A 12,500-nucleotide genomic window follows, 5' to 3' on the forward strand; every position below is an offset into this window, starting at 1 on the left:
GTGGTGGTGATCATAACAATAGTAGTGGTAGTAATAATAATGATGGTGGTGGTGGTGGTAGTGATTAAGAGCTAACATTTAAGTCTGCTTACATTATCATCACACCTGTAAGCCTGTAAGTTAGTAAGTACCTGAGGCTGGATTTGAAGTACAACTCTCCATCCACCACTCCATGCTGCTTCTCTAATAATATTAATCTCTTCCCTGCCTACTTCAAAGCTGTTGTGATGACTCAGTAGAATAATGATTGTGAAAGTGCTTTGAAAAGAATTATGTGCTGTATAAACCTAAGAAATGATTGGCCTAATTTTTAAACTAGAAATAGCCCTAGCTCCATAGAAACAACTCTCAGGACTAGGGAAACCTCAGCCTTAGAAAGCACTAGGAACTCAACGTGTCCAGGGTAAGCTTGACCTTGGCTGTGGAGAGGACCGCATTATGTAGAAGAGCGAGAATGATGAGCATGGCCTTGAATGCAGGGCCCAGGTCTTATTGGGTCGCACATTGTGGCCAGAGGTGGGCGACAAGGAAGGGAGAAGAGGTGGTGGTGGTGCGGCATCAGGTATCGAGGGGAAAGATGGCCTGAGTAAAAGGGAGGATTATCTGCCCTCTTTGAGGTTTACCAGGTCTCCTAAAATGCTTTGCTCAATCTTCCGTGGCCTAAGACATGACTATGATTCCCACCCATCTCTCAAATATCTGATTCAATAGTCAGAATTCCCTTTGGATTCTTGCAGGAGGACTTGTACCTGGAATGGTTGGCATAGACTGACTGGCGAAGCTCATCTGCTTGAGGACAGATGTTTTTGGTGGGAGAGCCAGGTGTTCAGAGAGGTTGGTGTCACTCATGAACTCATGCTTCCTTGATAGCTAGATGATAATACACACACAAACACATACACACAGGGTAGATAAAGATTATGACTGAAGGCAGCTAAGTCAGTTTGGGAAAGAGAGGGGGTTGATCTTGGTTATCATGATGAAAACTACAACATTAAATATCCTTGCAGATAGTTACTTGCCTACAGTGCATTACTTTGTACTCTGTGTATAGGTCAGTAAGAATCTCTCTTGTCTCTTCCTCCCTCCCTCCCTCCCTCTCTCCCTTCCTTCCTTCTTTTCTTCCTTCTTTCCTTCCTTCCTTCCTTCCTTCCTTCCTTCCTTCTCTCTCTCTCTCTCTCTCTCTCTCTCTCTCTCTCTCTCTGTCTCTGTCTCTGTCTCTGTCTCTCACTCTCTGTCTCTCTGCCTTCTGCCTCTCTGTCTCTCTCTCTTTCTGTTTATCTGTCTCTCTTTTTTTCAAGAGACCTAAGAGCCTGGACTTTAAAGTCATATAGTCATAGAACATTAGACATTAGTTATCATCTGTAGTATAGTCCATTCATTTTATAGACAAGGAAAATAAAGCCCAGAGAGTAACCACCCAAGATCTGAAATAAACTGAACTCAAACTGCCCAAGGTCACAAAACTGATTGTCCATCTTTAGAAATGACCCCAGGCCTGGAGAGTTGTGGCTAGAGAGGGAGGAGTACCTTAGGTCTCCAGTGTAGGAAGAAGAAAGATCCAGACTGCTCTAAGCTGGGCTCTGCTAGCACCCAGATAAACCTCCTCTTCCCTCCTACAATCCCACTGAGGCGGAAAAACCTTTAGCTCTCTGACACTCACTCTCTTCATGTCTGACTCAGTCACGGCCTTCTCATCAGCAAACACCACGCTGCTTCTTTTCATTCTCTTTTTGGATCTCCGTAGCTTTACTTCAGGCAGAGTGTTGCCTTGAGGGAGGTTCTCTTCTATCTCTGCTTTTGGGGTCCCTGGTGGGGCTACATCCAGGTCAAAGCTAGAGGGCACAAGCAACAGGCAGTAAGAGATACTTCTGCAAGAAATAGCATTCAACTTCCTTGCCATGCTAGGACTTCTTTATTGGGACGGCAATACCAGGGAAAGGGAGGAAAGGAGTTACTGACCTCCAGTCTTGGAAGAGGAATTAAGGATGTGGGGACATGGGGATGGGAGAAGTGCTCATTAATTACTCCTGTGGAGAACCGGACTTAGCTGTTCTGGAGATAATGAATGCGGGGGTCTGACGAGGTAAAGGGTGTGTCATAACACTGGAAGAAAAGGATTCGGAGGCACACGGGGAGACAGTTCCTCAGTTTGCCAGATGTAAGGAAGTACAGGGATATTGAAATGGGATAGAAAGGGAGAATGGTATCATGATACTGGATAGGGGGAGGGATATAGTGAGAGTTACTCACAACTATCATCATGTCCTGTGGGATAAAAGCATCATTTGTCAGGAGAAGACTGCCATGATGAGGAAGGTAGGTGGGGTGACAGGGTAGACATGGTTCTATGAAGCGAGGGGTGGAGTGGGGATTTCTTGGGGCAAGAAGAAAGGCAGGATGCCATAAGACCCTATGAAATGGAAGATGGAGGAATTTTGCCACTATGTAGGGATCAGTTGGAAAGGAGAACATGAGGGGTCCTTAGGCTGGGATAGAAGAGTGAAGGGACACAAACTGAACTGGGAGCAGGGCATTATGTGAAGGAAACTGTAAGGGTTCCCAGAAAAGGGAAAGGGTCACGTGGATGGGCACAGCCAACCTTTCTGATACAGCCTTGTTGGGGGTGCTGCAATCCGAGCTCATGGAAGTCAGGGAGATGATGGACATCTGCCGATAGGATCGGAGCATGGACCGAGGACGGCCTAGTCTCCTGTCATCAAAATCAGGCTGGGACAAGAAACACAGGAGAAATGACTATAAACTTCAGGTTGAGATACATCAAGAAGCAGACAGGAACCAGGCATAGATGTAGTTGTCTTTCAGCCATGGATGTGGATCCCTGTAGTGGTGGTGGGTGTAGGCGGTATGTGGGAAGGCAGAGAGTTACTGCAGGAGGGAATTAGGAGACTCAGAATTTTGTGCTAGAAACCCCAGCAGTCTGGGTGGAGTCTCATTTCTACCAATATGTCTTTGGTGTTCAAAGTGCTTGTTGAACAGAATTGAATTGATTGACAATTTTATAGAAGAATCAGAATCCAGTATTTGATGTCCACTATAGGTTTCAATGGTATGATTATATTTTTGGATTCTTTCCATCCTAAAATCAGGATAAAGTCTACTCTGAGTGAACTAATTCTTAAGCATGGTTCTAGTCCCCTATTCTCTCTCCCCACCTCTTCCTACCCACCCATCTTTCTAATATCTACACAGACACATACACACACACACACACACACACACACACACACACACAGCCTTCCCCATCGTACCAGCTCTCGGACTCCATATTCCTTTTCCACCTTCACTTTCAAGCTCTTAAAACACTCTTCCATCCGGTCATGGAAAGGACGGAGGTTTTCAGATACCCTTTTCTCATGGATCTTAATCCCAGCTCCTAGGAAGGGGATCTGGAAAGGACAGAGAGAGAATGAATGGTGAACTGGGTTCCTACCACTAATTACCAAAGCACGAGTAATCAATGGACTTTTCTTTGGAGCCCTCATTCTTTCATTTCATAACCCTGAACCCAGCTAGCTCTGTAAGGATCATGTGGAATCTGCCTTTAAAAAATTCATCTGAGTTCTATCCTTCAAGATCTGGATGACCCTTACAGGTTTGTTGACTCACCAAGGAAAATAAGAAAGGAAAAAGCAAGGAGAGACTAGGCAGCATGGCATACATTCAGGATTAAAAGCCATCTGGAGGTTTTTTGGATTTTGTTTTTTAAAGCAGCCCTTTACATAAAGAGTAGAAGGCACAGGAGGTCCTTAATTAGGAATTCTTATTTCAAAAAGAAAAAAAAGTAAGAAAATAAATACAACAGAACCTACAGCCAATGTTTTTACATCCCAGATCTCCCCAGAGGAGCATATATTCCCTAGAGCAAAAGCTGGCTTTCCTTTGTGCTATGAATGAAGTAAGCAGTGACAGCAGCAATCCCTCAGCCCCTCAGTCAGTGTCATTCAAACACCTGCTTCCCTGGGGCTGATCTTTCCCTGTTCTCTGAGTCTCCTGACCAAACTCTAGAGGTAAATGTATCTGTGTTGTGAGGAGAGGTATACAGACAGCATGTCAGTGTCTGAGCGGGGGCAGCTGTAAGAGGACCTGCAGGGAAAGACAGGTCTGTCAGAATCCTGGCAACAACAAGCAGAGAGGTGCCTCACAGAAACTTCTTTTTTCCTAGAAGAGAAAGGGAAAGAGGGAGGAAAGAAGGGAAGGGTGGGGAAAAGGGAGAGAGAGTCTCACAGAGACAGATAGGCAAAGAGAGAGAGAAAAACAGACAGAGGCAGAGGAAGAAAGACAGAAAGAGATAGAAAAGAAAGGCAGAAGGGGAGAGAGGAAGACAAGAGGGCAAGGGAGAAGAAAACAGGACAAGAGAAGAAGACAGTGGTTTCTAGAAAGAAGAAAAAAATCAAACTACAAGGGCCTCCTGTTCTTGTCTTAAAGGAATAACCAAGCAGTGGTAATATTCAGAGCCTTTGACCAAAAATTAATCAAAACCAAGACATTTGAAAACAAACAAGTGGGTATAAATTTGTGATTATTTGCAATAAACTTTTAATCTGGGGCTGACTTTCTGTCCTTGTCCCCTCTTGGCCTGTGTCTCCTGTTACTCTAGCAACATGAATTCAGGGAACAAAAATTCAGTTTTAATTTAACTTCAGCCAAGTACAATTAATAAAATAAACCCATAGGAGCAGCTAGATGGCACAGGGAAGAGAGCACTGGCCCTGGAGTCAGGAGGACCTGAGTTCAAATTTGGCCTCAGACACAACACAAAAACTAGCTGTGTGACCTTGGGCAAGTCACTTAACCCCAATTGCCCTACCTTTCCCCTTTCAAAAAAAAAAAGCAAAAAATAAAAAATGAATCCATGGTGTGGGGATGGGGGGAGGAAGTGAAGCACAATCATAATATTAATTATTGCAGTGTCTAAAAAGTTGATTTATTTTAGACTGCTTGTAAAGCTACTTTCCCACTGTTAATACAGATGAAGTTGTCTCAAAATCTCCATCTCATAATTTTCTTTGGAAAAGCAACATGTCATCATGGATAGACAATTCAAATGAAGCGGGTTTGAATTCTGACACTTACTTGGTACGCAAACATGGCTAAGTTACGTAGCTTTTCTGAGTCTTGTTTTCCTTATATGTAAAAAGGTACTAATAGTGCCTGTAATACTCACCTCATAGGGCTGCCATGGGGTTCAGTCAAGTGAGATAATGGATAGGAAGCACTTTACAAACCTCAAATCATTATGTAAATGTCAGATATAATTTTTATTATTGTTTCATCCAGTTGGAAACGATGGAAAATCAGTTTAAATCATGTTCTGTCACTCAGCAGCAATCAAAAGGAAGGAGAGAGAGGAATATACATACTGAATAAGTCAAGCATTCCCTGTCTCACCCCACAGTACCTGCCATGCGATCAGGTCCTTGAGTCGGTTCAGTTTGTCTTGGTCTTCAGGATGATCTCTAGTATATTCTTCTGTGAAGAAAGCCTGGATCAGACAGATGAGAATGGGTTTTTCTTCCCCAACACAGAAAAAAACGAGACTGGCCAGCCCCAAGCTCTCTGGTGCTTGGCAAAGAATTTGATTTGAAAGCAAAGGCAAACAGATTTCTCTGCTACAGAACAAAGTTACCTGTGGAGATCTATGCTGTGGGGTTCCCATGCCTAAGAGGCTCAAACCAGGTCTGGCTCAGGATGAGAATCACAGTCTGAATGTGAGGTGTTAGGAGTTTGGGGGTTTGTTTCTTAGCTTCTTGTTTTTTTCACTATGACCTTCAGAAGGTTACTATCTAGGTCATCGGTTCTTCATTGGGAAAGATGAATAGATAGATGGATGGCTAGCTAAATGAATCAATGGATGGATGTGTGTGTATCTCTGTACATGTCTGTGTAAGTATACCTGTATCATTCCTCTAGACCTGCAAGGTACAGCAATGAGATAGTAGCTAAAAGGATTACCTTGAAGTTAGGAAAACCTGGGTTCAAGTTCTGCCTTTGACACATTAACCTCATTAGTTCTTTTCAAAAATGAAGAACAAACAACATCAATAGCTTCTTAAGGTGATAAGTTATGGATGAGTCACTAATTTGCTTTAGTACAGGGAATTCCCACACTGGAAGTTCCCTACCCAGAGGAAATCACACTTCTAGAACTATACACATACATCCATGTTAAATACGTATATATCTAAACACACAACGCACAAACACAAAAATGTCTCTGCACAGAGTCTAAGAGGCAGGTTCTGCAAACAATGAAAGGCTATGAATAGCAGCTACAAATCAAGGAGTGTTTTCTAGTGAGATGATTTTGACAAGGCCATATTGGTTTTTTTCATCCACCATTGTTGCCACAGTCATTACCACAAGGTGTAGCAGTTTCAGCTATGAAGGATGGTGAGATATAACCTTATATAGAGATACTGATATATAACTGTGATAATTATAAACTTTATGTTGTTTGACTTTATTGGGTATAGCTTGATGTCATATTATAATGATATGACTCAAATATGGAATTACTTAGGCTAAGTGGTCCTAATGCCCATAGAAACATATAGGCAAAAACAGACAATTTGTGTTTTTCCACTGTTAACTCTGGGCCATGTGAACAAAGGTTGTAGTTCTTGGTGGGATGAACTCTTAACTTATTGCAGGGGCCTTAAGTCATTCTCCTTCTGCTGCCTTAGTTAATGTTAGACCCTCCCACCAGTTTGTGGTCCTGATAATGAAACTCCCATTACCTGAACTTCATCAAAGCCTGATATGGATAAGGGACTTGGATAATTTTTCCACTACATGTAGATCTGATTAGGAATGCCCCCCATTCACCCCCATCCCACACACACCTGTACCAATTACCTGTTCTCAATCAGGGCCTTTTTAGGGTATATGATCTCACCACCCGAACCTCAATGGTGAGTGGGTTCCCTCCCCAATATGTCTTTCTTACTTTCTTCTCAGTGAGTTTCTTGAATGTAGAGCCAAGCCTCTGTCTGTTTATATTGCTATCGTGTATGTATATATGTATGTATGGACAGATAGGGGGTGCAGTGATAGAATGCCAGGTCTGGAGTCAGGAAGACTCATTTTCCTGAGTTCAACTGGCCTCAGATACTTACTATCAGTGTGAACCTGGGAAAGCAACTTAACCTGTTTGCCTCAGTTTCTTTGTCTATAAAATGAGCTGGTGAAGGAAATGGAAAACCATTTCAGTATCTTTGCCAAGAAAATCTTAAACTGGGCCATGAAGAGTTGGGCATGACTGAAACAATTTAACAACAGATATATGTGTGTATGCATGTATCTATACATATACCACACGTATGTATATATACAAGTATATATACACATGCACATGCATGTATATGTATATGTATGCATGTGTATATACATATCTATCTATCTGTAAAATCTCATAAGATCCTTGCTAGTTGAAGCTAGTGCAGCTGGTGATGTGGTGACTGTGGCCATAGTGGTGGATGAATATGAAACTGAAGGGTACTCCTGGGGAATGTCCTTTGATTCACAGCTGCTCTTGGTGGAGCTACACACTGTGGGCAGTCTGTATCTTAAACTCTCAGCGCCTATAAGGTTGTGGCTCAAATAGACACAGTTGAGTCTGTCAAATGGGGGTGGAAAACCTCAAATCTCCCTCTTTCACTGGGACATGACATAGGAAGAGGCAGCTTGGGACAGTGGGTAGGGCACTGGATTTGGGGTCAGAAGATCTAGGTTGGAATCCCAGCTTTTTGGCCTGTGTGACAGAAGATACATCTCTCATCCTCTGTGGGTCTTGGTGTCCTCATGTAAAATGAGGGGGTTGGATGGGGAGTGTCTAATGCTAACTTCCAGCTCTAAGTCTATGGAAAGGGACCAGACCTGTGATCTCACTGATTTAGGGAACTCTTTCAATGCAAGCTGGTGATATCTGCAGCCTCTAGTCTTAGAAAGCAGTGAGGGATTAAGTTAAGTGACTGGCTTGGGCAACATCACACTGTCAGTGTCTATCAGCAGTGAAGGGACTTGAACCCAGGTCATTCTGGTTTCCAGGCTGGGTCTGTAGGCACTATTAGATGCTGCCTCTCTCAAAATCTATGCTCCTGTGAAAGTTCACTGAGAGGTCTGGAGAGGCCAGGTGTGGCAGAAGGCCCACATGAATTTGTATTCTACTAACTGAGCTACAGCCTGATCACAATGGTCTCTTCGGGAAACATCTGGCAGGTGAGAATAATCACCAGGAAACACTGACTCTTCAGTGGTTGGCATCAGGCCCATGTTCTCTCCCACCTAGGCAGGCTTCTGTCTCAGACAGAGCCTTTGGGGATGTCCTCTTGACTCCAAGGACCTTACCTTTTCATATTTTGCAAATCCTCCCATGACAGCAGGGTCCACAATCCCATTCAGAAGCATGGAGAGAGGGTTGATGGGGAGATTCTCATCACTCTGGTACTGATTAATCATCATTAGGATCTTCTCATTAGCTGTGGACATGGTTTCGATGGCATTCTCCAGAGGACTAATTGTGCTCTATGGAAATGAGATCACAAAGAAAAATTGGCCTTTAGTACATTGTATTTTATTTTATTTTATACTTTAAGTCATTAGTACTGACTTCATTTTTGGTATGTGAGTTTAATGCAGAAAAAACTCCCAGAGGCATAACTGAGAGACCTTATAATAGGCAGTGAGGTAGCACAGGGGACCTGGAGTCTGGAAGATCTGAGTTCAATTCTATCCTGAGACACTTACTAGCTGTGTGACTCTGGGTAAGTCATTTAACCTTTGTCTATCTCAGTTTCTTTAGCTGTAAAATTAGAATAATAGCATCTAGGTCCCAGGGTTGTTGTGAGGATAAAATGAAATCATACTTGTAAAACACTTTGCAAACCTTAGGGCATTATATAAATGCTTGGTATTGGGATGATGGTGATAGAGCTCTGGGCCTGGAGTCAGGAAGATCTGGTTCAAATTGGGCCTCAGACACTAAGTAGCTGTGTGACCCTGGACAATTCACATAGCCTGTGTTTGCCTCCTTTTGCTTATCTATAAAACGGGTATAATACCTCCCAGGATTGTAATGAGGATCAAATGAGATAGCAATCATAAAGCATTTAGCATGGTGTCTGACCATAGTAGGTTCATAGAAATGTTAGCTACTATTATCATCATCAGTGAACCAAGGGAGTCACATCTGGAAGAGGTTTAGGTGGATGATGGACTGCCTCTAAGTTAGGGAGAAACGAGCACTTCTGGGAAGAAACAGACTGGGGTAACAATGTTCCTTCTTTATCTCCCAGCCCCTTCAGGGCCCCCCTCCTCCATTAGCCTCTTCTGATGCCCCCTCCTCCCTCCCAGCTAGAAGTGATCCCTCCCTTTTCCAAGCATCTCAGGTCTGTGTTAAACTTCTCCTATCTAGTTATGGCATTTTTTTATATAGAGACCCCACCTCCTTTAATAGACTGCACTCTCTTTGGGGACAGCTACTATATTACTTTTGAATTTTTGTATCCCCCAAACCTAGAATAGTAGGCACCTGAAAAGTGTTCACTGAACTGAATTGAACTGAGTTGGTGTAATGAGAATGGGAATTTGAAGATCTTCCCTGCCCCTTAATAGACCTGGGGGGAATTTGAAGATCTTCCCTGCTGTGAAGATTAACTCAGCCCCCCTGATAGGCTGAATGTAGTCACATGGAGCCTGTGGTGGGAGGAGTTTGCTGAAGGGAAGCAGAGCCCACAGGAAGCTGGAAACCAGAGCCAGAGAGACAGTGGGAGAGAGAGGAGGCTCAGGCAAGGAGTCAGATAGGCTCCTGAGTAGACATTGATCTAATATTGGTTTATGGGAAGGCTAAAGGATGCTGTAGCTCTCAATGTTATTATGGTTTCTTAATACCTTTGGTACTATAATGGAATCAGCTTACTGGTTTTGGAATTCGGATTTCTGGTGTCTAAATAAATGTTTCAGTTCTGTCCTCTACATGGAGAGTTTGTTATATTTTGCAATCAAGTGTCATGCAATATTTATAATCATGGTCTTTATCATGATCATGAGCACTGTAAATATTGCACTGGCACTATGGTTGGCAAGAAAGTTACTTCATGTTTTGATTTAATTTTTTTTTGACAAGCATATATTAAGTAGCAATTTGTATTATTTTGTAAATAATTATATTGTCTCCCTGGATAGAAAGCAAGCTTCCTGAGGGCAATGATTATTTAATTTTTGTCTTTATACCCTGAAACACTGAGGTAGACAAATAGTAGATGTTTAATAGATGCTTAGTGATTGATTGACTGATTAGGTGTCAGATGCTATGCTTGGCATTACAGATATAAAGACAAAACAAAATTCCTGGCCTCAAGAAACTCTATTAAGGGGAAATGTTTTCAGGGAAGAAAATCCCAAACATAATGAGCCCTCCCTCGCCAAACTCTGAACACACACAGATGGGACTTGTTTTGTTTTCTTATTGTTTTTCTAACTGTAAAAGTTCCATTTCTCCCTAATAACCTTCCTTCTTCCTCTTCTGAAGATAACATAGGAGTTTAAGCTTAGCAGGGGGAGGGGACTTGAAGGATATCTGGAGTTCAGAGAACTTAGAGATCTCTGGACATCAGTGTAGTCAGAGCAGGCTTCCTGGGAGTGGTGAGGCATTTTCTAATGATAAACTTCCCATAGGAATTCAAGGAATCTTCAGGAGGTAAGCATAGGAGAGCGAAGCCCTACCCCCACCCCACCCCCCAGCCACTGGAGAGGTGAGATGCTATTTCATAATGAATAGAATGCTGGACATCATGCTAACACAGATCTGTCTAAACCTCTTGGGCCAAAGGCACCTACCACTGTTTCAATCTGTTCCCTGACACTGTATGGGCCAAGATTCATGGTGGATCATCCCATCAGTCAGTGTTCCCCATAAGCCTACACCTCCCCTTCCTTTTCACCTGGGGAGCTCTGAGAAGGGCATTTCTTTTCCATCATGAGTGGGAATTCAGAGCCTGGGGCTCTTTTTTGCATCAGGACCCAAGCCTAACCGAGTGAGGGACAGGAACGAATCTGAACCCGCTAGGCTGGGGCCAAGCTCCCTGCCCTCACACAATCTCTGTTTGCATAAGCTGAGCCCTACCATCTGGTTCCACATCAAATTCACAGACCAGCTCAGTGGGGGTTTATGAGCCCCAAGCCTATGCTGGGTTCTGAAGGACATTTATCGTGACCACAGTACGGTGAATTTCAGCAGCGCCCTGGGGCGGCACTGAGCCAATCCGGTTTTTAAATGACTTGGTGAAAACAGAAATCCCCATCGATTTGATTTTCCTCTTTTTGAAAGCTTTTCTTTTCATTCCTCAAATCTTTATCATCACTGTCGTCATCAAACTCAGACAGGAGAATTAAAAATAACTTGGGTTTCTGATCTAAGGACATGAGTAAAGACCAAATACAAAACTCCTGTAACAGGAGAGCTTGATGAAAGGAGCCTGGGGAGTTGGGAGACCTGGATTCTGGTCCTGATTCTGTCATTAATTTGTGGTGCAACTTTGGGCAAGTCACCCGATTTATCTCTGTGCTTCAATTCCTTAACTACATAGTTGGGGTAATAAACCTTTCCCTCAAAGATAGGAGGATAAAATGTCTGGATATGTGAAAGCCCTTGGGGAATGCTCCAAGGCATACAGTACAAAAGATAAGTTGATAAAGATCCCTTCTATTTGCATAGTAAAAGGAAGCTGGCCCCTCCAGTGAGAAGAGCATCTATGCTGGAAATGACCTGGGTTCGGATCCTACCTGCATGTACACAACCTGACCTTGGACAAGTGACTTAACTTCCCTGTACCTCAGTTTCCTCATCCATAAAATGGAGAGGTTCAATTAAATTACCTCAGTTCGGGGTGGCGGAATCTGCGGTCTTAAGGACACAGTGGTCCTCTAGGTCCTTAAGAGCAACCCTTTGATGGATTCCAAACTTCACAGAACAAATCCCTTTAATGAAAGGATTTATTCTGTAACACTTGGATTCAGTCAAAAGGCCTCACCCGAGGACCTAGAAACCACATGTGGCCTTGAGGTCACAGGTTCCACACCCCTGCACGGTCCCTTTCACTTCTACATCTAAAATCTTATGTCAAATTTTTCAAAGCACTTCCACATTTCCACTTCCCAGTTAGATCTCTCCCAAAGTTATAATAATTAGAGAAGATATTATTATTTGGGCAGATATTATCATTATTGCCCTATTTTATACATTCTGGGAGATGAAAGGATTAACTGAAAGTTCAGGGTTTGACACATAGTAGATGCTTGTTGAGTGAATGAATGAAAGAAAGAGTATCCCATGGCTAGATTCATAGATAGAGCTCAGACTTCCTGACTTCCAGGCCAGGTTTCTTCCTACTATACAAAACTCTTTAATAAGGTTAGACATCACCCAAGGAGAGAATCTGCAGTTCAGTGCTAACAAAGCTTCTTTTTTTTGTAAAATC

The 12,500-nt window shown here is 42.9% G+C and overlaps 1 protein-coding gene across 1 annotated transcript in view; it reads right to left on the minus strand.

The window, feature by feature from the left end:
- The window catches only part of DOCK2 (dedicator of cytokinesis 2), a 500,381-nt gene that overhangs the window by 3,610 nt on the left and 484,271 nt on the right, over nucleotides 1-12,500 (minus strand). Inside the window, exons 45-50 of the mRNA XM_069102392.1 lie at nucleotides 8,371-8,547; nucleotides 5,423-5,506; nucleotides 3,273-3,410; nucleotides 2,603-2,730; nucleotides 1,664-1,835; nucleotides 750-870 (exon numbers count right to left, since the gene is read on the minus strand). Of these exons, the coding sequence (XP_068958493.1) occupies nucleotides 750-870; nucleotides 1,664-1,835; nucleotides 2,603-2,730; nucleotides 3,273-3,410; nucleotides 5,423-5,506; nucleotides 8,371-8,547 (820 nt within the window). The remainder of the gene's footprint in view (nucleotides 1-749; nucleotides 871-1,663; nucleotides 1,836-2,602; nucleotides 2,731-3,272; nucleotides 3,411-5,422; nucleotides 5,507-8,370; nucleotides 8,548-12,500) is intronic.

Source organism: Petaurus breviceps, unplaced genomic scaffold (genome assembly GCF_028583685.1).
Source record: "Petaurus breviceps papuanus isolate PSGF00001 unplaced genomic scaffold, PetGlider_PUasm1.0 551, whole genome shotgun sequence".
Taxonomy (NCBI): Eukaryota; Metazoa; Chordata; class Mammalia; order Diprotodontia; family Petauridae; genus Petaurus; species Petaurus breviceps.